At 50.6% G+C, this 26,681-nt stretch overlaps 2 protein-coding genes across 4 annotated transcripts in view; one reads left to right on the top strand and one right to left on the bottom strand.

The window, feature by feature from the left end:
* The window catches only part of KIAA1614 (KIAA1614 ortholog), a 44,055-nt gene extending 40,698 nt beyond the window's left edge, over window positions 1-3,357 (top strand). For both annotated transcript variants that reach the window (XM_088845292.1, XM_055419152.2), the window contains exon 10: window positions 1,893-3,357. In XM_088845292.1, the coding sequence (XP_088701418.1) occupies window positions 1,893-2,086 (194 nt within the window). In that variant the 3' untranslated portion in view covers window positions 2,087-3,357. The remainder of the gene's footprint in view (window positions 1-1,892) is intronic.
* Window positions 3,358-11,513: 8,156 nt separating this feature from the next.
* The window catches only part of STX6 (syntaxin 6), a 49,239-nt gene continuing 34,071 nt past the window's right edge, over window positions 11,514-26,681 (bottom strand). The window contains exons 6-8 of one of the 2 annotated variants that reach the window (XM_055419150.2): window positions 25,802-25,908; window positions 21,578-21,672; window positions 11,514-17,283 (exon numbers count right to left, since the gene is read on the bottom strand). In XM_055419150.2, coding sequence (XP_055275125.1) covers window positions 17,207-17,283; window positions 21,578-21,672; window positions 25,802-25,908 — 279 coding nt within the window. In that variant the 3' untranslated portion in view covers window positions 11,514-17,206. Of the gene's footprint in view, window positions 17,364-21,577; window positions 21,673-25,801; window positions 25,909-26,681 lie in introns of both variants that reach the window. The other variant, XM_055419151.2, reaches the window with a different exon arrangement.

The following is a 26,681-nucleotide window of genomic DNA, read 5'->3' as shown; positions in this document are numbered from 1 at the left end:
GCATGTTCCATAGCTCAGACCGGGGAGCAAGAACATGTCCACAGATTGGCTTTGCTAAACCGAAGAGCTGCAAACCTTCAGGTGCCTTAGAGGAGATTTCAGTGCACATTCAAACCCCAGTTTTCGAGGATGGACTTTGAAAAGCTTGACTTCTCTTGGGACCAGAAGCTCCTACAAGGCTGGGTGGGCTGGAGAGATGACTTCCCACGCGTCCAAGATGTCTTAAAAGGCTTCCAGCCAGAGAGAAGATGCTCTTTTGGGTCCCTTCTAGGAACACTGATTTTAAGAGGAAGTAGAGAGCCGGGCATGGACAGCTGCTAAGTGTTTCTAATCAGCCAGCCAAGCTCAGGCTGGGAGCAGCGAGGGTGCTTGAAGCCAGGCCAGCGTGTCCCAGGGCGCCCTGCAGGGCCGTCACCGCACGGCTCCCCAGCCTGCAGTCTTCCTGTTCTGCACACCTGTGCTCAGTGCAACTCGGTGGGTGGGGGGCACCCATGGATGAGGGACACCCAGTCTTCCCTGGAAGAACCTGTGCTTCCTTGCTCCCTCAGGCAGAGACAGCTGAAGGGGAGGGCTTGGAAGGTTTTCCGCAGAAGTTGAGGCAAGAGGGGCTCAGTCAGCTGGACTGTCCTACACTGTGTGGCCAGGGAGTCCAGCCCAGCCAACCCGAGGCCCCCAGAGCCTGCTGCGCTGACATGAGTTCCTCAAATTGAACTGGGGAAAGAAGGAGAAGCAGCTCCTTCCCAGGTTCACCCTACCTCAGACACCCAGGAAATGGTCCCAGCCAGGTGGGGCCCCTTGGGGGCACTGGAGGGGAGAGCACACAGAAAGGAGAAGCCAGCCACTGTGACTGTAAACAGGGGACCAGAATTTCTACGGGGGCTTCCCTCGTGGCTCAGATGGTAAAGAATCTGCCTGCAATGCAGGAGACCTGGGTTTGATCCCTGGGTTGGGAAGATCCCCTGGAGAAGGGAATGGCAACCCACTCCAGTATTCTTGCCTGGAGAATCCCATGGACAGAGGAGCCTGGCGGGCCATAGCCCATGGGGTCGCGAGAGTCGGACGACTTAGCGACTAAACCAACCAACCCAACCAACCAGAATTTCTGTTTCCTGGGCTTTTGCCCAGATGCCTCTGAATTCTAAGGCTCCATATCCAAGGAAGACTGAAGCCAGGGCTGGTCCTAGACAATCCGGTGAAGCAAATCAGGTTTGGATTTGACCTCAGCCTGTTTGCTACTCCCTGGGCTTCCCAGGTGGCACGAGTGGTTAAGAACCTGCTTGCCAAGGCAGGAGACATGGGTTCGATCCCTGTGTCAGGGAGATCCCCTGGAGAAGGGAATGGCATCCCTGGACAGAGGAGCCTGGCTGGGCCACAGTTCCTGGGGTTGAAAGAGCTGGACATGGCTGAGTGACTAACACTTTCACTTGTTTGCGGCTCCAACGATACCATCCACCCCCAGCAACTTGAGGGCAGCAGCTGGGTCTTATTTGTCAATCCCCACCTAGAGCAGTGCCGGGCATGTCGTAGGTCTTAACATTTTCCTCCTTATTTTATAATCAAGGCTTCTCCCAGAAAAAGATAAGATTAGCTCGTTCACACTGAGGGATACATGAATTACAACAGCTTAAGACATTATTTGTATTAGGGGCATTTTAAAAGAGAAAAAAGGAAAAATAAAGTGGAGGCAGGCCTGCCGTATCTATTATAAAGCGAGTTGTGGTTGTGAAGTGCAATAGTGAGGGAGTGTGTGTGCGTGCGTGCAGCACCTTGTATAAGCACCTGCTTCCCCTCCACCCGCCCCGCCCCCCCGCCACCCACCTGGTCGGCATTCCACAGAGCTGCGTGTCTTTGGTTTGGATTTCCTCTGTTAATTCTCCCGTTTTCCTTTGCAGGGTTCTACGTGCAGGAGATGGCTGACGAGAGCACAGCCAAGCTCTACTCTGGGCTGCTGGGGGTGGGGGATGAGATCCTTGAGGTGAACGGGGCCAAGGTTGCAGGGCTGGGCTTGGCTCACGTGAGGGAGCTCCTGGCCCACGCGGAGAGCTTGTCAATCCGGGTGCTGAGGCAGAGGCCTGTCCCACGGTGACACAGAGGTGCCTTGGCCCTCACTGTTACCACCACCACCCCCCCATTAGAAACCCTGAACCACCCCCGGGGGTGGCTGGGAATGTGTTACACAAATCTGCTTTGTCTACTGAAAATGAACACGGTGGTGTGCAACCCCTTGGGCCTTGGTTGGGCTTCTGTGACTGACCATCCTTGCAGAGGGAAGGAGCCTGTTTGTGTGTTTTGTTTAAGGATGTTAATTTATGCAGAAGCAGGGAAGGGAATGGGTCTCCCGCCCTGACCAGGCCTGAGGTGGAGTCACCGTCTTCTGGCACCTTTGTTGGCAACAGGAGAGAGATTCCGTGGGTCCTTCGGTTGGTCCCTAAGCATCACTGCCTTACCTCCAGGCCCTATCCCACACTGTCGGGGGCTCCCCCAGGTCCTCTCACTCCAGAGCCAAAGAAAGTACTTGGCCATATTGGCCTTGAGCCTGCCTTTTTCAGTCTCATTCCTCCCAGCTCTCATCTGACGCCTTTGCTCTTTTTCCAAAAATGGACCAACCGTCCGGGAGTCACAGCCTTACAGCCATGGACCATATATCCCAGACCAAAAGGTGGCAACATGTGTCTGGTGTGAGAACAGCTGAGAGATGTTATCTGGTAGTCAGAATAGTAAGGATTTCTGGGAAATCTTTATGATATATGAGGTTGAAGGAACAAAATGAAACCGAGACCAATTTTAGGAAAGTGCAGCTGTGGCCAGTGGGACTGGCCAGACCAGTCCCGTCCTATCCCGACCTGACCTCTGCTCCCCGCCCAGAGTGAGACTGGAGCCGCTGCAGCCTGGCCGTGAGGGGCTCTGTCTTCCTTCTCCTGGGGCCTTGGACAAGGCTGCAGCTGGTGCCAGGCTGTCCCCAGCCACAAGCTCTCAGTCCAGACTCCCTGAGGGCAGCTGTGGGTGGGTCGCTGGCAGGGAGATGGAAGGGCACGCAAGCAGAGGGAGGGGCCATCCCGCCTGGCGCTTCCACGGCCCAAAGTGTTGGGACTCTCTGGAAGTAGTCTTAAATTATTAAAAAGCGAAGCTGAAACGTCTCCCACTCTTGAGTTGCTAAATTTTGGGCTGAATGTTCACTTGACCTTCACTAGCTTGGCAGGGGTAAGGGGGAAGGAGGACACGGGCATGGCATTGAGCTGTGTTTGCATGCCAGGGTGGGTGGCGGGGAGGCCTCGGGTTGGGGTGATGCCAGGGTTGAGGCAGAAGCCTCCAGAGGTCACTGACTGGAAGAGGAGCCTTGGGCAAGGTGCATTTAGGAGCAGGAGACAGACCGGAGCTAAGGGTCCTCAGATGGGATCAGTCGGGGTGGGCAGCCCAGGGCTGCTGGGGGCAGGCAGTGGTGAAGACACTGCAGAATCAGGTTACCGTGTGTGTGGCTGCAGCTCTTAGCAGGCACGGTTGCTGAAGGAGACTTGTGGCCTGAGAGAAAGATGACAGGCGGTGGGAAGGGGGAGGTCAGGCAGTCCTCTGTGTGTGTGTGTGGTGAGTGTGTGTGGTGAGTGTGTGTGGTAAGTGTTCTTTCCCAGGAGACATGTGGCCTGAGAGAAAGATGACAGGCGGTGGGAAGGGGGAGGTCAGGCAGGCCTGTGTGTGTGGTGAGTGTGTGTGGTGAGTGTGTGTGGTGAGTGTGTGTGGTGAGTGTTCTTTCCCAGGAGACATATGGCCTGAGAGAAAGATGACAGGCAGTCGCGGGGGAGGTCAGGCAGTTGTGTGTGTGTGTGTGGGGTGAGTGTTCTCCTCTTCCAGGGCCTTAGCAGCAGCAGCCAGTTAAAACCCCTCTTTACTTCCCTGGAGGCTAGGGGGATACGGACAGCTCCCAGAGCCCCCAGCACTGCAGGCTGGGGAGGCTTCGCCGGCCTGGGGTCAGGGCGATTGGGTTGAGCAGCGGGATCAGTGGAACAAGTACTTGGGTCTTCCAGGTGTGAAGAGGGTGCTGGGATAACTCAGACACCAGCCCAGAGCCCCCCACAGCATAGAAATGGCCCCAAAACAGGAACTACAGGAGTGGGGAAACCCTGATATCTCCTGCACCCCAAGACATGGCCTTGTGTTCGTAAGACTTTGAGGAAATTTCATGTTGAAAGATGCTTCTAGAGGCGAAAAGGCCCGCTGCTTTCTCTGTCTGGTGAGGATAACCAGGATAACATGCCTCTTCAGCCCCAGCTGGGAAGTGGGGTGCTTGGGCTGGGACTGAGTAGGGGAAGGTTTCTAAGGAGCCCTGAGCAGCTGCATCTGTTAGATCCCAGGTGCGGGGTCAGGCTTCTAACACATCTTATTTCATCCTTAAACTAGTCCTGCCAGGGATGTCCCATTTATTGTCTTCTTTTACACAGATGGAGAACCAAGTTCAGCAGTGATGACAGGCCATTCAGACCTAGTACTCTGACTGGGGGCCCACTCTTCCTACTGCAGCCCCCTCCCCCCATCCCCCATGCCAAAAAAAAAAAGGCTGGATGGAGGAGGGAGGGAGGCACTGTGGGCTGTGTGTGAAGTAGACCTGCTTTATTGTAATTCCATGGAGGCCAAGGGTGCTCCCCCCTGGAGTAAAGCGATTCTGGGCCCCGACTTGTGTGGGTAGGATGGGGTTTTGGATTCTCCAGTCTCCTGTGTGACCTTCCCCATATGCTCTGCCTGGGGAACTGCTGACCTGGAAAACTAGGTCCAGCCCTGCGGCATCCATGCCTCCCACAGGGCCATCAGAACCTTCTTATTTAGAAAGTGTTAGTCACTCAGACCGGAGAAGGCAATGGCAAGCCACTCCAGTGCTGTTGCCTAGAAAATCCCATGGATGGAGGAGCCTGGTAGGCTGCAGTCCATGGGGTCGCTAAGTGTTGGACACGACTGAGTGACTTCACTTTCACACATTGGAGAAGGAAATGGCAACCCACCCCAGTGTTCTTGCCTGGAGAATCCCAGGGACGGGGGAGCCTGGTGGGCTGCCGTCTATGGGGTTGCACAGAGTCGGACACGACTGAAGTGACTTAGCAGCAGGAGTCACTCAGACGTGTCTGACTCATTGCGACCCTGTAGACTGTAGCCCGCCAGGCTCCTCTGTGCATGGAATTCTCCAGGCAAGAACACTGGAGTGGGTAGCCATTCCCTCCTCCAGGGGATCTTCCCAACCCAGGGATTGAACTTGGGTCTCCTAAATTGCAGGCAGACTCTTTACCAGCTGAACCACCAGGGAAGCCCTGGTGTTGACTAGAAGCCAGGCCATGGGCGATGCAGGAGCTCAGAGAGATGAGAAAGATGGGCTCCACCTAGCCTGGCCAGAGGCTAGGGGAAGACTCAGGCATCACCACCTGACCTGTTGGTGCAGAGAGGAGGCACCTGGCTCGCCCTGGGGGAGAGAGGCTGACAGTGATCTGAGATTAGCTGGGGGAGGCCTGCTTAAGAAGGGGGAGGAAAGGCTCTTAGGCAGGGTTTTGTAAAAAGAGGAGGAACTCCCAGGAAGGCAAGGGAAAGGATGTTCAGGCACAGAAAATAAGAAGCATGTTTAAAAGCATGGATGTTCCCTGAATCTGCCCTCTGTCCCTCCGGCGGCTGTGTAAGCTGTGTGTCCAGATGTCTCTTTGTACAGGTAGGCACCTGACACTGTGACCACACAGAACAGAAAATGGCCCCGACTTTGGCTTCAGGCGTGTCACTATCCTTAGGACAGCCAGGAACCTGTTCGGGTGGGATCGCAATCTCGGAGCCCCCAGCCAAAGCCGCGGGTGTTGAGCTGCTCTGGCAGGTCTGCGGAGGAAGGGCGCGGATTTGGGCTTTTTTTTTAGGGTCGCCTTTTCTCGATACTGGAGGGGCACCCGGGAGGCGAGAGCGCCTCTCCTCGGCAGAGCGCCGCTGGGTGTCTCCGGCTTGGGGTCCGAGGTCTGCCCTCCCTCGAGGCTGCTTTGCTCCAGGTGCGGGTGGTGGGTTAGTCGCCCAGTCGTGTCTGACTCTGTGTGACCCTGTGGACTGTAGCCCCCCAGGCTCCTCTGTCCATGGGATTCTCCAGGCAAGAACCCTGGAGTGGGCTGCCATCTCCTCCTCCAGGGGATCTTCCCGACCCAGGAATCAAACCCGGGTCTCCGGCACCGCAGGCAGATTCTTCACCGACCGAGCCGTGAGGGAAGCCTCCGGCGCCGCCGGCAAGTCCTCGGCGGCCCTGAGGCCCGGGTCGCGCCGGCAGGAGGACGGGGCCGGCTGCGCTCCGGGCCGCCTGCCTCGGCCAGCGCCCCGCCTGCCGCGTCCCGGCGCGGCCGTGGGGCCGGGGAAGGGCCCGGGCGCCGTGCCCTCGGGGAGGTCCAGCAGCTCGGGCGCGCCTAGGCGCGGGAGGGCTGCAGCCTGGAGGCTGGCGGGCCCGGGGTCTCGGCGCCCGCTTTTCACCTCTGGGGGCGGGAGAACGGGGAAGAGGGCAGCCTGGGGAGCTGCCGGGAGACCGCGGCCGGCGTTGGCGGCGCGGCGCGGTGAGGCCGGGCGGCACGCGTGTCGGGGCGCGGGCGTGGGGCCCAGTGCGCGCAGTGCCCCGAGCGCTCTCACGTGGAGGAACCGCAGGCCCCAGTCGAATTTTGGAAACCAAGGTGGACCTGGGAATCTAGGGACGTGCAGTCACTCTACCGTCCCCTACGCTGCTCGGCCTGCTCCTCAAATACCCCAGAGCTCTGCTGGGGACAGGAAGGTCACCATCCTGAATCCTTACAGTGACTCAGCGAGGGAGGGACTACTCATCTCCGAGTTGCAGATTAGGAGTCTGAGACTCAGAGGTTAAATTACTTATCCAAGGTCACATCGCAAGTAATTAACAGAGGGAGGATTTGAACCCGGCCCTCTGCAACTCCCAGCCTGCGGCTGCCCTTCCTGCGATCCTGTGGGGCTCACCTCTGGAGGCCCCCGAGCCACCCTCCCACCCCAGGAGCCCCCCCACCGCCAGCCCCTGAAGCCTGTGATCAGCTCTCCAGGCCCAGCTCTGCAATGACCTTCACTATGGCAGGCCTGGGGGGCTTGGCTGTGGTTTTCCTTCAGGGAACTGGTGCTCCCACCTCCTGGTGGGGGAAGGGAGTAGGGCGGGCAAATCATTTCACAGAACAGTGTTTCTGAACTGCAGGCACAACTACTAGTGAGCCACAAGATATTTTAAAGAAAGATCACCGTTAAAAATAAACAACAGTGCTTCACACAAGGCAAGGTTAAGACTTTGTATGGAAAATGCTGCTTTAAGACGAGTGTGTCCCAGAGTTGTAATCTGAAGCGTGTTCTGCTCTGAGGGTGGCATAGAACCATCTTTGGGGCTAAGGCTGGGAGGCTGGCCCCTCCATTCTGCCCTCAGGGCCCGGGGCTGCCCAACTTAGGAGCTGCTGAAACCTGGCCTGAGGGCTCGTGTGAATGTGACCAGCCCCTGGGAGCAAGAGGCATCCTTGCTCCTACATCCCTGTCACCTTGAGGAGGCCTGCACCTCGGGCGGGGCGCCATGATGGGACAGGGCTTCCTGGCCCTCCAAGCTGACCACTGGCAGCGGGATTCCCACAAGGGCAGCTTTTGGCTTTAGCTTCAAACTTCAGTTGCTGGTTTCTTGGTTCCACTGCATCGCAACTCCACACACTCACTCATCCACCCACTTATCTTATTTATGTGTCTTTATTGGGGCAGTCTCCCCCCGTCCACCTGTGGACCCCAGACAGCCTTCAGATGTGTTAGACGTGTCCACCCGCAGAAGCTTTCCATGACACTGATGCTGAAAACTTGTGCACCAGTGTCTAATCTGGAGACAGAATTTTGCGTGATGTAGAAAAGAATGCTGCAGTCCAGGGGGTCACAAAGAGTCAGACACAACTGAGTGATGGAACTAAACTGAACTGAGGAAAGAATAGCTTTATTGCTTTGCCAAGCAATGGGAGACACAGCAGGCTTCTTCCTTTGAAAACTGTGTGTACCAACCTGGAAGGATCTGGTGCAAAGTTTTATAGTAATGGAACAAGGGTGGGATTGCTGGACAAACTAGGGTGTGTCCAGGGCCTGCCCTCCTTTAATCTGGTCCCAGGTAATCTCAGGATGAGCTTCTCTGGTTCCTTCAATCTGGCCTCAGGTGTTCTTCTCTGGAATGAAGAATGCTAACATCTTTCATTTGTTGGGAGTTTTAGTCAAAGATGGGCTTCCCTGGTCAGTCAGTAAAGGATCCACCTTCAGTGCAGGAGACCCAGGTTCGATCCCTGGGTCAAAAAGATCCTCCAGAGAAGGGAATGGCTACCCACTCCAGTATTCTTGCCTGGAGAATTGCAAGGACAAAGGAGCCTGGCAAGCAACAGTCCATGGGATCACAGAGTCGGACCCTGCTCCAAGGCCGCACAAACTGTTTCTTGACTGTTCGTCCTGGTGTCTCTCTTCCATTTCTTCCCTGATTAGCTGCTATTTGAATCTGCCTTTTGGAACTCAGGAAAGGGCATGGAGGTTGGAGTCTGTTCCCTACAAACAAGAAAAGGGGGACAGAAAGGCTTCCACGTCCAGGAGCCCCATTGGGTCCTGCTCAGTTTCAACTCCCATGCTGGCTATGGCCCCCTCTTCTTAACTCCTGTAGAATCTCATCTCAAGGGCTCTTCCTTGTGGTTTTTTCCCCATGGAGCTGCTTATTTATCCTCCACCAAACTTACCTGGCAACAACTGGACTTCCCTAGTTCATCTGCCCATTTCCCACCCTAGGCTGTCACCTGATCCCCTTCCTTCCCTCCCTCTCCATCATCCTCTCTGGATTTCCCTTTCTCCGAGACAGCCAGAGCACCTGCTTAAAAATGGCAACAGCTTTCCTTGGCAGGCAGCTCTGCCCGGCTCTCTCAGGCTGAGGTTTGGCCAGGTCGCAGTGCTGGGCGCCGAGGAAGGGGCTGCTGCAATTGGCTCCGACACTCTGCCCACAGAGCCAGGCCTTAACAGCTGTCCTGCCAGGCCTGGAGGGTATCCGGGCTCTCCGCTGGATGCCCAGTTGCCTACTGGGCCTGCCTTTGTCTTATCCTTCTGCAATCTGGACTCGGGCCCCGACTCACAGTGTGAAGCTGCCCTTAGGGGGTCTGGCCTGATGCCGGGCACCGGGGAGAGGCCTTCCCTGTCCTTGGGATGCCCAGGGTGGAAGCAGCTACAGCTGTGTTTAGAGACAAACCAGTGTGCCAAGGGCTACAATGGTAGCCCCAGGCAGGTGGCCCCATTGCACCTGGTGAGCAGAAAGGCTTCCCAGGAGAGGCAGTCCCAGGCTCAGCAGCTTCCCTCCCAGCTCAGTGTTGTCTCAGGAACAAGGGACGCTGGCAGCCGTGGGGCTCACAGTGGCCTTTGGGTGCCACAACTTTCTCCTCCTGTGCTCCTCAGACTGTCTCCGGGCTTTTCTCAGTTTATATAATGAGCTTGGCTCACTTATTGTTTTATACATTTCCAGCCAAAGGAACAAGAGCTCCAGAACGTTTTATCAGCAAGGCTGACCTGCCTGAGGTCCTTGACCAGATTTCTTGAACTCTACAGTAGGCTTATAGGGTTTGAGTTACGGTCAAGTTCAAGGTGGCTGGTGTCCGTCATTGCCATCTTCGGCACTTCTGGTTCAGTGCTTTCACCTGCTGCTTACTTGTACTGCAAGTTATTGGAGGCTTCTTCCTCTCCTCAGTTTGACCTGTTTCTCCAGTTAGAATAATGGCTTGGTGAGAGGAACATCTGCTCGCCACCCCTGAAACCTAGACAGTAACTCCTCAGAAAGGCTGCATCATCCGTCAGAACTTGGTTCCCATTCTATCATATACTGGTTGTAATCTTGGGGAAGATTCGTAATTGCTCCAGGCCACAGTTTTCAGACATTAAAATGGGCCTCAACAATATTTCCCTCATGGGATTATGAGAATAAACAGAAACACTCCCTAAGGCCTTGGTCATGTCCCTAAGACCTTGATCAAAGACCTGCTGGCATACCAGATTATCATCAAATATTGGCCAAAAGTATTAGCTTTATTAGCTACTAATGAGATAAAAAATTTTGGAAATTTGCTCTCCTGGAAGAGTCGATGATCCTTCCCGAAGGCTGCCCAATCTTGTGAGCTCTTGTGAATGGAGATAGGGCCATTTAATGGTGCCCATCAGCGTGGAGAGAGCCTGGGAGGGAGGAAGCGGCCCTGCAGAGGTCAGAGAGGCTGGCTTTGGGAGTCCACGGCCAAGTCCAGGGCAACTTCTGGAGCCCATCACTCCCTCCCTGAGGGGTGCTGGTGCGGATGTTTGTGCCCAGGCTCCGCCTGTACCAAACAGGAGCCACTGCTGCGTTCTGGCTCCCAGTACCTTGTGGGTGGGAGTCTGGGAACCCTGTTCCCAGAGGACTGATGCCCTGGACATTCCGAGGATGGGGGCACACATTGGAAATGTGTCCTCTTTGACAGGGCAAGCATCGTGGTGGCACAGATGGGTCTTCCCTTCCTGTGGGTCCATTCTGCCTCTAGCGTTGCCTTTTAACATTCCCAGTGTGAGTTTTGTGTAAGACTTGCAGCCAGTAGGAGTAGGGTCAAGGTGCTGGGGAAAGAGGACCTCTCGGCCGTGGGGATGTGCGTCTCCCCTTGGTCCACGCCGTGGGGTCCATGTTGTCCCCTGAGGTGTGGGAAGGTGATCGGTTTTTATCAGGAGATACGTAGAACCATTTCCTCCCCCTGAAATAGTTAATATAACTCTCAATAAGCGAGGCTGTGAGTATGTTGACTCACCTCTGCCCCTTCTAGTTATCAGGCCAGGGGGTCATGAGGCTGAGCACTCGGGAAGCACTGCTGGGCCACTTTCCGAGCGAGGTGCGGGGGCCACAGTACACGGCTCTGCCCCTCACCAGCTGTGGATGGACCTTGAGAGACTACTCGTGTCCCAGTTTCCTTATGTGCTGGTTTGAGGTAAGATTAAATGAGGCAACGTCTCCAGTTCACAGTGGCATTCCCAGTACTAGATGCGTTACCAGAACGTACTAGAACAGTGCCTGGCACACACAGAACGTGCTCAATCTGAGGACGATGATGGCAAAAGAAGTGAAGACCCCGTCCTTAATGAGCTCACACAGAGCTCAAAGCAAGCTCTTCTGACCAGCAGCTGGCATGGGCAATATTTTTGCATGCCAGCACTACAGTGAAGGGCAAGTCGGGCACTAGATTCCTTAGTGTTCTAGTCTCTCTGACCCCCAGGTGCCTCATCCCAACTGCAACTGTGCTGTATGATATTGTGAATGCATAGGATGGCTGTGGGGGTTAAGAATTCATATATAACTTAGCCAGAGAAAACAATTTAGAACTCACACCTCACACCAGCCACAAACTTTTCCCACCCCAGACATATGCACATGTCCATGTTTATTAGTGCGAGCAGAAGGAGGGGAGGCAGCTGTGTTTCGGTCTGAAAAGAACTAAAAATAAAAACCAACCAAATAAAAAACCAGAACAAAGTTCACGGTCTCTCCATTTCTCTTTAATACTGAACAGTATTCTTTGTACAGTTGTAACATGATTTCAAGAGTAGAAGTAAGAAACATTACTGATAAACTTCTGGGTGTAAAAATATCACTTTTAAGGATGGCTAGTGGAGGCTTTTTTAAACACAAGTATTTTTCAAAAGTTTTCAAGTTTATTGTGTCATCAAATTTTAATGTCAGGATTACAATCAAGGCCATGAAGCTGTTTTATTTTACAACAGGGGTGGTTTACTGTAGCCTAAATTCCACAATGCAGACAGCAGTGGTTCTCAAACTTGGGTGGGCATCAGAATCCCCTGGAGGGCTTGTTAAACAGCCCACTGGCCCCATCCCAATCTGTGGGTCTGGGGTGAGGCCCAAGAATCTGCATTTCGAGCAAGTCCCCAGGGGCTGCAACCACCGCTGGTCCCACTCCATACTTGCCGAGCCACTGCATAGAGGAAGCGAGACCTACCTACAGCGAGGCTGGAACTGCTGGCCCCAGGGCTCTGACACTGTTCTCCTGGGGTGGCGGAGCTGGGGCGGAAGCACCATCTGGAAATCAACATGACTTTTGCATTTCTAATCACTGATCTCACTTCTTTCATTTGTACCTTCTAGCTAATTAAAAATAAAATGCTCTAAGGTTATTTATCCTTGAAAGAAAAAAACAATGGTTTAGTCCTGCTGAGCACTGCCACATATTACACAACTTTTAATTACACTAATTTCTGATTACAAGTGAGCCAGTGAAAGCATATTTCCACTTACAAAACCCGAATCCATCATCATTTACAGCTTGCTTGCTTTGGCCCTCTCCTGGTTTCCAAGCCGCCCCCCACCCTGGGCGTTCTCCCAGCCCGGGTCAGTCAGGACGTCATCACGTGATGCTCACAAGCGGTTCCAATGCCTTATTAGTGGGACACCTGCCTGGCCTCCCCTCACCCCATACAGACAACAGGGTACATTCACACTGTTTTCCTGAGGATTAGGACGGCTGTCTGTCCCGGAACCGACTAACCGTGGGGTCACAACTCCCATTCAGTGGCCCAGTCTCAGCCAAAACCTACTTTCTGCAGAGCAGGAAAAGAACCTCTCGGAACTTGGTCCCACCCCCGGGGCTGCCAGAAAGCTGGGCTGGAGCAGGGTGCTGGGCTGCCGCCAGGGAAAAAGCCTGCAAGCTCTGGTCTGTGGACAATGAAGCTGGGTGGTCTTTTTTCTAATACCCCCCTGGATAATCAAGTGGCTTCAGGTTGGATAAGTCGTAACTTTTAAGAAAAAAAGAAAAAAGGCAAAATACACTTTCTCACAAAGGGTCAGGACCATGAAATGTTCATGTGAAGCCCAAGCAGCAGGGCAGGCGCCTGGATGCTGTCTAAGCACAGTTCCCCTCTGCACGGCCTCGGGGAAGGGCATTTCTGGACACAGGTCACATGCGAAGGAAAACAGCACCAACACGTTAGCTTGTATCAGAGGGAAGCCAAGTTCTTGTCCGTCCTTTCTCACTTCCCCAAGTGTCCTAGTAGAGACAGTAACATCACCTAACAAAGAACTTCTAACCCACGGACATCGCAGCAACACAACCAGAGTGCCACTGTAACACTCAGAGCCTCCTGTTCATTCAAAAGCAAAAGATGTCAAGTGGCTGAGGTCAGCGGGAAGCACAGGTCACTACGAGCCTGCGTCCCGTCTCTGAGGTCAGCTTATCCCAGAGAGCGGGTGGGCTCCCTGGTGCCAGTCTGGACTGCAACCCACCCAGTGACTCCCGTGTCTGTAGAGGGAGCTGATAGTGTGTCATCTCTGAAAACAAGAGGACTGAGCTAAGAAGACCAAGTCCTTCTGAGTCTACTGTTAAGGATGCTAACACCCCAGAAGTCGGCTAGCTTGCAGCTTTGGCCTCCAGGTTCACAGCAGGGCTGTTCTGGTCTCTGAGGGCTGTTCTCTCGACTCAGAACTCTCCTGGGTTTCTGGACTCGACAGCAGATAGCGGTCAGCAGTCTCCCTGTGAGCATTACCAAGCAGAAATGGTGAGGCAGCAGCCACGTTTACAGACCAAAGGAGCTCCTTGGTTTCAGCACAGACTGGGAGCTGGGTACAGGTAACCAGAGGGGCAGAAAGGCTACCTCCTCCTGCCAGGGAGATCCCCCCACCCCACAGACGTAAAGGCTGGGAGGGGAAGGCCGCAGGGTCCTACCCTGGGCCCCATACTCACGCCCTGTGTTCGAGCATGGGGCTGCCTGACTGCAGGCCCTGTGGCTTCACCTTCTCTCTGCACTTGATAGACAAAGAACAGTCTTTAAAACAAATTTTTTTTCTTAAAAAGCCTGGAAGGGGGAGAAATGCCAGTGAGAGGAAGACAAAGAGGGAGCACTGGCAGTACTGTGTTCCATATTTTAGAACTTTAGCTTTCTAGACAGTCCGAATTTTGTTTACAAATTTGTTCCGTGTACAAGGTAACACCAAATGGCCCAAATTCCAGCGTGGAAAAGCAACTCGTATTTATCAGTTGGTTTCAGATCTTCGGATGCTATGAATTCTCAAGAAAGGTGGTAATGGTCTCACTTGACAGCCAGGGAAATAACCAAAAGAAAAATCTTGGCTCCGCCACTTTCACTTACAGAAGGTAAAACACTTCACAGAGACAGATTTCTGCTGGAGTTAAGACTGCGTTTCTCTTCGCAGCCCTTAAGCTCACGAGGTGAGAAGGAGTGGAAGTTGCCAAGTTGTTGGCTACCAGACCCATCAGTCTGTCTAACTCTGGCTAAAAGCAGAGAATAACGGGCAAGTTACCAAGCTTCTCCCCCGGCTCTGGCGTGAAGAGCCTCATGTAACACACATGCTGTGACATCCAATTGCCACACGGTAGCGGCATATAGAGCGCGTTTGTGATTTTTCACAGTTCACACAAAGACAATATCAAAAACCAGGACTAAAAACTAAAGGTGTTTTGGTTTCCCAGCTGGATTCCTGCTCTGGCAAATTCTTTCAGTGGTTCATTCCCGCATTCTACTCACCTTGCCCAACCAATTGATCAGTAAAATGTTCTCCCAATAAACAGAAATTGAGCTCTTTTTCTGTTATCCATCATATCCTGCCAGCTTTTTTAGCAATGACAAGTACAGATGAAGTACATGCTAAGGAGGGGAAAGGCCCCACTTAAAGGAAGTGCCTTTAAGCCTCATGGAGGTACTGTGGGCATCTGCTCCAGCCCCATTCTGCCACCCAGGGTCAGCGGACCACTGCAAGGAACTCACAGCATTAGGTCACTGATGAGGAAACATTTATCCTTAGAAATGAATCTAAGCCCCTGGCATGCTCTATCTGCCACAGTCTGGAATTTCACTGGGGAGCTTTCAAAGGAACACTGGTCTGCAGTGACTGCTCAGTCCTGATATATAACAGCCAGGGTCAGACCCAGGATCAGGTCACCTGGGGCTGTGTGGCTCCGACAAACACACCGACAAACACATTAAGAGGTGGTCTATCAGAGAACAGCTCCTCCAAGGTCAGAAAGACAGGGAGAATGCTTCATTGCCTGGATTTAAGTAAACTTTCTAAATAGTTTCCTCTTTAGTCTGGTCTGCAATAGCCACAGTTTAGCAAACACCTTAAATGAACAAGTTTGCCAACTCTCAATATCCCCAAACAGTAGTGAAGCCTCAGCATCACAAAAGTTGGTCCCTGAAGCCTGGGGAAAATCTTACTAATGACCAGGGTGTTCCCAACAGGCTCTGTAGACATGATGTCAGTTTTGAAGGACATCGTCAATCTGATAACATCCGGAGAATAGCATGGCATTTAAACAGGGCAATCATGTAATTCATCAAGGAGCTGGCTGCTTTGTGTAACACAGAAGGTGGGGATCACAGTACCGAGACAACGTCCACATGGATGTTTAACAAAGACATTTTAAGGACCAGCTGTGTCTTTGGCAGGTAGACTACTTTAACAAGCTCAAAACTTGGAGAAGTAATCTAGTACCCTACATCTGAAGCCATTTGTAAAAATCACTTTTTCCCCTAATTTGAAAAGAAAAACATATCAAGTAGAGTGGAGTGTAAACGTGGATGTTAATCACCCTTTTAATTTTATAAACCTGCTTTCAGCTTTTCATCCACAGGCAGATTTCCTGACCTACCACGATCCTAAACATGAGAAAATACCCTTTTTTAAAAAAATTGTTATGAGAATTTATTCCAAAGTGCAATTCAAGAGTTAGCTGGGCAAGTACATCATTGCAAATCACACACACACAAACAGAAGCGCGACACAAACAAAAAAACAAGATACAAACAAAACAAGGGGAAAAAAAAAGTTAGTGTGCTGAGGAATGGACCCCGAAAGATGAGATGGGAGTCGAAGCGAGAGTTCTGCCCAGATGTTGCTTCACAAGTGCAGAGGGAGATGGTGGGGAGGGACCAGCAGCCGCCACCGCCACCGCCACACGCTGGCTCTGGGCTCAGCTGCTACTTCAATCCTAGGTTTTCATCAGGGAAGTTATAAAAATATTATATACACATGTACACTGGAGGCATTTTAAAAGTCACCAGAAGCTTGGAGTGTATTGCGTCTCAGCAGGGTCAGCAATTAAAACGCAATGAAAGTATCTGTCATTTAAATCCGGAAGGGCTCAGTTATTTGAATGGATGATAAACCACATCGTCTTAGGAAAAAGGAACCATGTACACCTACCCATCCTTGCAATTACAGGGTAAGAAAAATCTGGTCCAAAACTAGCCTGCTTTGACATTATGGTTTCTGATAAATGTCATTAACATACTGGCCACTCCCAGCCCTCCAGGCAGAGTGCTGCTGGAATAAAAACTGCCGGGGACGCCACCCTGGGACCTCAGGCCACTCATGTGAGCCACTGAGCCGCTCATTTCAGGGTCCCCCTAGGAATGCAAGTTGCCCCTCTGGGGAGGTGGCTGTAGGACAGTGGCATGAATCCAGCAAGGGCTTGACCCCGGCAACCTCACCCGCCCTCCAAAGCTGTGCCATGCTGCTCCGTCCTCCCTTTAATTCAAGCCACAAGTTGCCAGCAGCCCCAAAGCTCAGTGATTTTCATTCTTTTCCACTGGTTATTCCTACCACAAAAAACACTGCCTAGAGAAGCATTTTCACCCTAGCACTTACCCCTGAAAAACCAATCACTGCATTTTCTATCACAAAGTACTTCTGAGCTCTCTGTCCCCACTAACCACCAGCTCTCAGGGGTGAGACAGCACTGCCTCGACAGGATGCAAGACCTATCCAGGCACCCATACACGCCATGGGTATTTCTGCAGTGGCCAGCACAAGCCATCTGAGGGGCAAAGGGTCTGAATGGGAGAAAAAAGCTGCCAAAGATGGATGGAATGAGCGTCAGCCAACGTGAGCCAAGTTCGCAAAGTTTTCTGGATTTCTCGAAGGCCCTCTGAGGGGAGCGAGTTCCGGGGGGGCAAAGCAGGGCCAGCTGTCCTCAGAATGGGAGCCGGGGAGCCAGGAGTGTGCAGTCGTTGACTTCCTCTGCCCACCGGCCCTCCCCACACTGGGCTGGAGGCACTGTCTCCACGGTGGGGTCACAGAGAGAAAAGTCAGCTCAGGCTGTGCTTCCAGGAGAGGGTAGCGAGGAGTGGGCCGCCGCGTGCTGCTTCTCCCTCTCCCCCAGGGGGTGTGTGCAGCAGGAAGCGAGCTGGGGCCCCGCCGTCACAGCGCCAAGAAGAGGATCAGCACGATGAGCAGGACCACGAAGAGGACCACGATGGCACACCACTGGCGCCGATCTGGAAGGCAGGACACGAGGGTCAGCTCTCCAGGACCCGGCATTCCCCAGGACACAGTTACAGGACAGTTAAGGCAACACCTGGGCATGGAAAGGGCACAGAATGGGCAAATGATGGCAAAGAGAGGCCCGAATCTGCCCGGGCACCTGGCACTCGACCGCTGCTGTTCCTGGCCTGCCTGTACCCCGAAAGCCAGCCTCGTAGGAAGTACTGGCTTTGTGTCCCAGGTCTCTTAAGATCTACAGGCTGCAGCTTTCTGCTGGCGGTTATCACATCCCTGGAAAAGGTGTTGGCATTGGTTTTACAGGTCAAAGCTCATCCGCTTTAATCTCCCACCAAAGTCACATCATTTAACTAAACAATAATCATGGTCTTTTCTCAAGGAGCATGATGGGAGGACAGAAAGGAGATGAAAGCTGCTGGTGGTCACTTCAGGAAACAAAAAGCTGAAAAAGCAAGCTGTAGTGATCATGGGTGTGTGATGGGCTTCACACCATCCTGGGCAAGAAAGATCACTTTAACCAGTATTAAAGTAACTGACATGAACATCTCTAAATCAAAGTGGAATGTCTTTTCTGAAGCTTTCTGCCCTACTCACAATTTAGAACAGGCGCAGGAAACAAAGTGGTCAGAGCCCATCTAAATGACCCCAGAGCAAGGAGGCCCCGAGGAACGGACAAGAGAAGGGCCCCCACAGGCTCTGGCCCACAGCCCTTGCTGAGCGCCCCTAACTCACAGGGCTGCCATGTGGACCATGCAACACGAGTGTTCCCACGCTCTGTGGGCCCACACTTGGCACAGGATGCTGTCATCCTCAGGATGCACCCTTTGCTTGGGCAGATGTAGGAAGAGCCAGCCGGCTCCCCACAGAGGACCCCTGCCATTCTGCACAAAAGGTCAAGCTGAGATATAGCCTGTGATACTGGAGCTCAGCTTCTAGAAGTAAGAGTTCTGTTTAAGTAGAAGTAAAAAGGTACGTCTACCAATTCATCAAAAGTTTATTTGGAAGTTTCTAGCACAACACTACTACTGAGAATCACATTGTAAAAAGGTCTGAATCTAGGAAAATAGACCATGAAACTTGACACAAAGCAATGCAAGGTCCATAAAACATATACCTAAAGTAAATGTTACAGACAGCAAAGTCTTAGAACCGGTCAACAGAACTGCTGCCAACCAACAGTAAGTAAAGCAAGTGCCTTTCCAGAGGCTCACTGTGCTCTCCATCACAGTGGAAACTCACTTAGCAAGTGGGATTAGGGTCAAGACCTCAAGACCACCTGTTCCCTTCTGAGGCAGGACTAGTCCAAAGGGCGTGGGGAGGGTGAGTCTGCCTACTCCAGATAACAGTATTTACCTATTGAACGATCACTTCAATGGTCCAGAAAACATAAGTATCTAGCCTTCTTTCATCTACTTAAAAATGTTGACAATAATAAAGTGATTAATCTATATTCTTCTAGGATGATACAGTCAAGGTAAATACCTCCTAGCTGCCTTGCCCAAGGCATCCTGCAATCTTCGACCTGAACTTCCAACACTGAACCAGCTTCCCATCAGCCTCTACCCAGCCCTCCTCCCACCTCCAATCACTTTCTCTTCTGCAACTGCACTAAACAGGGGTTTTCATCAAAGAGCACACAAGCCAGAACAATCCAGGAATGTGCTTTTAAATCCACTTTCCTTTGAAGTGGTAAGTTGTTTCTACGAAGCGTGAACAGGGTGACCCCAGGGAGCTGTGTTACCCTAGCAGACTTCTCTCCAGAAGGGGTGGGTACTAACCACAAGGGTTTTTGTGACCCCAAGTGAATTGTGCTAACCAGCCGGTTTGTAAGCTCGGACCTGTCTCAGAAAGTCAGGTGGGGGCCAGGGGTGGGACCCCAGAGGGACTCCACAGGATTTTCCTCTCTCAATAGTCTCCTCCCCCAAAGAGAAAAGATGAACAACAGAATTTTGGAAAGTGAGGGGAAGAAAACCTGGGTATCCACTCAAAAGAACATACTTCTTTTGGGTCATTCAAAAAAGTAAGTATGGCACCCTGGCAGATTTCTGCCCAGGAAAGCAGCCAGTCACGGGGAGGACAGGCGTCTCGCCTCTGCAGGCCTATGAAATATGGGCGTTCACTAACTGCCTAATCAAACTCCAGTGTGTCCTGATACTCTTTCTTTATATGCAGGCTTGATCGAAAAGCAGTGAACTTTCCCAAAAGTTACAAAGAACAGAGACAAACACCAAACTCCCTTGTCATCAAACCAAAGCCAGCACAGCCAAGTAGGAGGCCCTGGGCTCTCTCTCTTTGGGGAGCAGAGATTACAATGAACACCACGGGCAAGCTGTCCAAACCCAGGGGCCTTTCAGGGTAAACACTGTTTCCTGGCTCTCTTTCTTGAGGTATGACAGGACATACCTCAAGTTCTTACTTGTTCTCCAAACTTTTTGCGGTAGAGAAAAAGTAGAAGACATCATGAGCAGACTTCAGTGCTATTTATCGAGTCGGCTGGATGGCATCACCAACTCGATGGACGTGAGTTTGAGTGAACTCCGGGAGTTGGTGATGGACAGGGAGGCCTGGCGTGCTGTGATTCATGGGGTCGCAAAGAGTCAGACACGACTGAGCGACTGAACTGAACACACAGAGCGGCTTATCACAATGCAAGCACTTTTCTAAATTATTCATTCCCACAATGCTGGAGACAAGGACACAGTGCATCTCTGTTACACTGTTCTTCTCCAAACAAAGCTCTGGCGCTGAAGTAGCTACTTGACTTTGCGACTAATACAGACACTAGTGAAAGATCTGGTTGAAACTGGTTATATAATACTTCAGCAAAAAGCTTTTTTTTTTTTTTTTAAAAGGAGAAACAAAGAGGAGAGAAGAGAGAACAGAGGTAAGCGGGAAGAGGACTTCACAAAACTCCCTATAGTGTGTGGAACACGAGGTGAGCTGGGGCCTGCCGCAGGCAATGAAGAGCCTCCTAGAAGCATAAAGCCCATCTGCCCCTAAAGAGAAGGAAGGAAACCAGTCTGGCTAGGAGCTTCCCTTTGTCTTAAATGTAACAGGGCCTTGGCCTGTCTTACCCTTTCTTTTTTTTCCAACACTTACCATGTGCTAATACATGAGAGACACTGTTAAACATTTGTACACCAATCATTATTTCATTTAATTCTCACGATGACCTTGAGAGGTAGGAATCATCCTATTTTTTTATATATATGAAAGAAACAGAGCCCAAGAGAAGTCTTATGTAACTTGACTATGAGTTACACAGCTGAAAAGAAAATACACACTTGTATTTAAATTTTGCTTCAAAAGGCAAGAGTGAACTGTTAGACTGTATCATACAGATGTAACAAGTGGAAATCAACTGAGGAAAGGTGTCAAGACACGGGGGGTGTTCTGATGGGGGAGGGGGTGCTCTGGTTCAAGGACACTTAGGTGACCCTGAAGGATGTCTCAGTTCCTCCCTTAACCCAGAGACTCCCACCAAATAGAGAGGAAAAAAAAAAGATACTCTATTTTCTCTGATTTAAAAAGATGTTATTTCTCTTAGAGAAGATAGATTGTAGTAACAAAAAATAGTCACTGGCACACACCTTCCTACACAGTAACTAATTTGAAAAAAGTTACTTCTTCATCCCCTGCCTGGTGCAAATTTGCTGGAATAGTTCACTCAGTTCAGTTCAGTTGCTCAGTCGTGTCCGACTCTTTGCGACCCCATGAATCACAGCACGCCAGGCCTCCCTGTCCATCACCAACTCCCGGAGTTCACTCAAACGCACGTCCATCGAGTCGGTGATGCCATCCAGCCATCTCATTCTCTGTCGTCCCCTTCTCCTCCTGCCCCCAATCCCTCCCAGCATCACTACAGATTCAAATAAAAACAGTTTAAATGAGATCTGCAAGGCCATCTTCTTCTGAAATGTAGAGGTTTTTCTTTCAGTGAAAAGTCAGTCCAGGAGAAACAGTAACTAGCCCTTAATTAAAACCAATTCCCTCTTTTGGCAAGGAAACAGGAAAAAAGGAAAATGAAGGATTTTGTAAGTGCAAAGAAAGTTACCAGAAGAAACGTCAGCGCCAGCCTCGCATGGTGGGGACCATGAAGGCTCTGTTCCCAGGTGAAGGCCACGAGCCGAAGACCACGCCTATGTGTTCTCGTCTTCCATCTCCTGACCCCAAAGTCTGACAAAAATGTGCCAGAGGAAAGGGATCTGAACAAGCTCACCCGTGAGACACCCCCTAGACTGTGTCTCTAGAATTAAATGAGAATTCTGGAGCTTAAACGCACATACATACCACTGGTCATGTGCGATACTTTTGCGAGTTTCTTCATCACATTGTCCAGTCGAGACTGAGTGCTCTCCAACTCGTGAGAGAAATCATCCAGCATACTAGGAAGACAAGCAGACACAGGAGAAGGTTGCTCAGCACAGCTCCAGATACAGTGGCCATGGAGCTAAATTACTGGGATCTGGGCCTCAGTCTTAGCAATCACCAAACAGACAACATTGGGATTCAAACCCCCCAATCTTTTTATCCTTGGGACAAGATCTGTTTTTGATTTCAGAATTTTGGAAATCTGAAAAAGTAGTAAGTTACATACACTGTGTATTAGCCAACACCCCCAGCAGAGCCTGGGGCTGTCATCAAACACCCGAGTTAATATTTCTGCAAAGAAAACTAAGAGGAGTCATGGCTGCAGTCAGTTCAGGTTAGGTTCCTCTGTAACAAGAGCTTGCTGCAAAATTTTTTACTGCTTTCTAGATTGCAGAACTGCAGCCAAGACCAATGAGGACCTGAACATACAACAATACAAACTCAGCCACAATGCAGTGTAGCAGAAAGAAGGCTGTGTGAATCAGACAACCAGGCTTTGCCAACTGCTGCTTTGGACAAGGGACCCTTATCTGTAAAAGCAGGCGATCCTATCAACAGGGTTCCTGTGAAAGTGAAAGTGTTTGTTGCTCAGTCGTGTCTGACTCTTTGGGACCCCATGGATTGTAGCTCCCTAGGCTCCTCTGTCCATGGAATTCTCCAGGCAAGAATACTGGAGTACACCATTCCCTTCTCCAGGTTGATCCTCCCAACTCAGGGATCAAACCCTGGTCTCCTGCACTGCAGGCAGATTCTTTACCATCTGAGCCACCAGGGACGCCCCACACAAAGCACTTTACAGTAGTGTGAGTTAAGAAATGTACTTTGACCAAATCATCATCTGCTTTAAGCCACCCCGTGCTTTACCAGAAAGCTGGGCAGCCTCAGGACTGAGTTCCGTGCCCTGTCTACACGCACAGAGAACCGACTCCCTGAGACTCACTGCTTGTTGCCCAAGGTGTGGCTAGGAAAGAAAACATCACAATACTCATACCAACAGTGTTTATTTCATAAACTACTAAGCATTCCAGACTATTCAACTTTGGATTAATATATGATTATCCTGAGGCTAGAATATGACATACTAATTAGTAACCAGAGGGCTTATTAACAAGGCTTTATTCATTCCTTTGGCAGCACCAAAGGCAGCGAGCACTGCTGGTTTTGGTCTGGGCTCCCGAGGCACCTGAGAGCCCTGCAGGATTCAGGCAACCAACTCCTCATTAAGTCAATCATTAAATAACTTCCATGTTGGCAACTAAACAAACAAGCCTTTGTCCCTTACCTGAATTTTCAAATTAAAACATTTTTTAGCTCATTTGAGATTCTGGTAGCATCTTGGCCCTGCAGCTGGCAGACCGATCCACACAGGGCAAATGCTGATAAACAAGAGCTAGCTCTGTGTGCTGTGTAAGACCTTTCTTACTCAAGACAAAAATGGTAAGTCATCCAACCTACAGTCCAAGGACACTCATTAACCACCCACTAACCAAGTTTCTTAGGTGGCTCAGTGGTAAAGAACCTGCCTACCAATGCAGGAGACTCAGGTTCGATCCCTGATCCAGGAAGATCCCCCTGGAGAAGGAATGGCAATCCACTCCAGGATTCTTGCCTGGGAAATGCCATGGACAGAGGAGCCTGGGGGGCTACAGCTCTTGGGGTCAAAAGAGAGTTAGATATGACTTAGTGACTAAAGGACAATAAAATAAACTAGGTTTCTAGCCTACCTCTGTGCTGTCCGAAAGAAATACAATGTGAGTCACATGTGCCACTTAATATTTTTCAGTAGCCGCATTTAAAAAAAGGGAGCTGAAATTAATTTTAATAACTTGTTTTATTTAGCCCAATATCCCTAAAAACAACTCTCATTTCAATATGCAATTTTACATTTTTTCACACTAAGGCCTTCAGAACTTGGTGTGCATTTATACCCAGGGCCCTTCTTGGTTTAGACTGGCCACATTTCATGTACGCAATGGCCATGTGGGGGTTGGTGGCTGTTATACTGGATAGCACGGATCTAAGTGCAAGACCCGCTTTTTCCTTTTAATTTACCTATTTTTATTAGAGTTACACACATACATAGTTTGCAGAGCCAATCAGTCCTTTTATAAAAAACCACAGTTGTCCCCCATCCCCGAGGGCCACCTCTTTCAGCCCCTCCACTATTCTCTGGGTGCATTCTCCAGTTTTTGAAGCTACACGCTGGCAGCTCAGTGTCCGGATCCCGTGGACTCTGCACAGTGAAAGCCTAGGGCTTAGGCTCCCTCCCATTCCATTCCCCACCTCTGCATCCTTCCCACTTCTCTTCCCCCTTCCTTCCAACAGAACTGTGTCCTGGTTGGATAAGGCTGACATCCAGGGTTCCCACTGTCACGAGTGAGTACATGCTCTTCCCAGCTGGGGGTCCGGAGCCTGAATCACACAGCTCTGGGATCTCCCCTCTGCTCACCGAGGACCCCGTTTTCTCAGGTCTGTTGAGTTGGGCACCATTCATCTTTCTGCTTTCCAGGAGCTAAACTGTTAAGGTCTCTGTTTCTTATTCCAAGCTCTATGTCCCCATAGATTTTATGCCATTAAATACAAATCAAAACCTCTGTTACTGTTCTAGTGGACTTCAGAGTAGGAACGGAGATAAAGAGGTTGTATTCAGTTCACCGTCTTTATCTGGAAGTCTACCAGGCTCTATCATCTACCCAAACAATGTGACTGCTCAAATAATTAGTCCTTTCCCATCCGCATAGTGAATTTTAGGGTAAGAATGCATTTTAGACAAATTAGACTGCATGCCTAGGTTCCTGTTCTGCCACCTTTCTACGCGGTCTCCCCGTTTCCAGTCTTTTCCACTGTGGTTCACCATCGAAACCACAGATAGAGGGGCCTCCCCCAAACATAAACCTGACCATGGCATTGCTAACACAACCTTCCCTGGCGTTGTGTTTCCCATTGCCCTTTGAATGACAAGTCCTAACTCCTTACCGTGGCTTCTGGGGCCTGCCCCGATTTCTCTGCCTCCCTGCCGTGCCTTCTGTAACCTCCCTCTGAACCCCCACGCTCTAGACATGCTAAACCTCTCTGCTGTGTGCACGTATCACCTCTGGGTCGTTACAAGGACTCTTCCTTCCAGGAGACCCTCCCCTCACCCCTTCTCCCCCACCCCACCTAGCACTTTCGACTCATTCTTCAGCCCCAGTCAAGCCTCTTTCCTCTTCTCAGGGATCTGAGACTGAGTCAGGTCTCCAGTTCAGGCTGTTAGGGCCCTCAAGGCACCGCGCACTCCCCGCCCTGGGAGCCCTCCGCTTCTGTTGCCACTTCACGACTTGCATCCTTTCAATAATGTCCGTTCCACCCAGTGAACAGTAAACTCTTGATGGCACAGACCTTGTCTACTCTCTTGGATGCTCTGTGGATACCCTGGGGCTTCCCAGGAGAACAAGATGCCCAGTTTGAATTTGTAAGAAATGAATCCATAAGGTTGAACACAAAATCAAGGTAGGAGAGTTTCTGAAATATCCTACTTTTTTTTTTTTCAGAAAAAATATTTTGTGAAATGGTAAAGGTAGCATATTTTAAGAATTCTGTTTTTGATGTCATACTTCAGGAGTGCAAATGGAAATTGTTCTTAAGGAAAAATGAATCCAGATATGTTTTCTTGTGCTTTTTTCTAGGAGAAGACCTTTTCATTGCAGGAGAAGATTTTTTTATTAGTTGGAATTAAATTTCCCCCCCATAAAATAAAAACTTAATATACAGAGTTCCATTTAATATAGCAGGAAAGGCATGCAATGATGAAGCTAAGTTAGCCCATGTCCTATCCTCTTTGGGACAAAAAATCTCCATGGAGCTTACATAGCCCTAACAGTGTCACATTCCTATTCACAACACTTGAAGTCAGCTGTTCAGAGGAACTGGTACCTCTTTTTCAGATGTTTAGAAATACTAATAACTTTGCCTAAACCTTCTTGAAAATTGTATCTGATGGATTTGCCTTTTTTGGAGAGGCTAGTCTGTAAAACAGAGTAAAGATGCAGCTAGAAACAAAACAGCTTTTGGCTTTACTAGCCATGTAACCAGCAGGCTCTTCAGGTGTCTAAGATGGCTCTTTCCTTCACCTCTCTGAGGGGAGAGGGGCATCCCGGTACTCACACGGCCTGCTCCTCCAGCTCCCCTCCGATGCGCTGGGACATGTTCTTCAGCACTCCAATGCTGCCAGAGACCAGCTCCAACTGCTCATCCTGCTGTTCCACGATCAGCTGGTGCCAGAGAAATGGGAAATAAGCAATTAAAATCCATCTTACCTGGTTCCAAGCCCAGCACTCGAGCAGCTGCTAGCTTCTTTGCCAACTTGGGACAATTCACATTCAGAAGCAAAGCCCAGAAATCAAAGGACCAGACCGTCCGCCTCAGAGAACACGCTGCTCAAAAGGCTGGGCTGTCAAGCTACTGATATCCCCCGCTGATCCAACTTGTGAAACAGTCAGTGGGGCTTGAAACCACCCAGAGAGATTTACCCTGGTTGGCTGAAGTCCAGCAAGGGACAGACAATGGCCAAAAGCACCTGTGCAGTGACCACGGACACATGGGGATGCTTTGGAAGAGGAAGCCTGCTGCCAGGGTCAGGGTCTCAATTGGCAACAGCCAGCCACAACTTAACTGTAAGAGAAAGTCTGGCAGGTCTCTGGACACGGGAAAACTACACACACGGAGTCCTTTGCTCCCTCCTCAAGGACACATGAGAGAGGGCTCTGCAGCAGTAAGCGACCTTGCAGGCAACTTCTGAGCACAAGTTACTTTTAATTATGCTGCAGTCACCTCACTTTTCATTGAAAAAAAAAAAAAGTTTGCTTGGTTAATAGCAATTTAAGTAGACAAATGGTTAAGCAGACGTGCTAATGGAAAAAGATCAACACGTATATATAAAACACGGTATTTAAGAACCAATAGTTTTGATGGGGTGATAATCTTCAAATCCCAAGACACTTTACTATTAGCTTCCTTTAATTAATACAAATCAAAAGCAATCACA

The sequence above is a fragment of the Moschus berezovskii genome, chromosome 17 (assembly GCF_049115385.1).
Source record: "Moschus berezovskii isolate FMDL1 chromosome 17, NW_MosBer_1.0, whole genome shotgun sequence".
Lineage (NCBI taxonomy): Eukaryota > Metazoa > Chordata > Mammalia > Artiodactyla > Moschidae > Moschus > Moschus berezovskii.
Note: the sequence above shows the minus strand (reverse complement) of the source record. Positions and strands in the feature narration are given on the sequence as shown.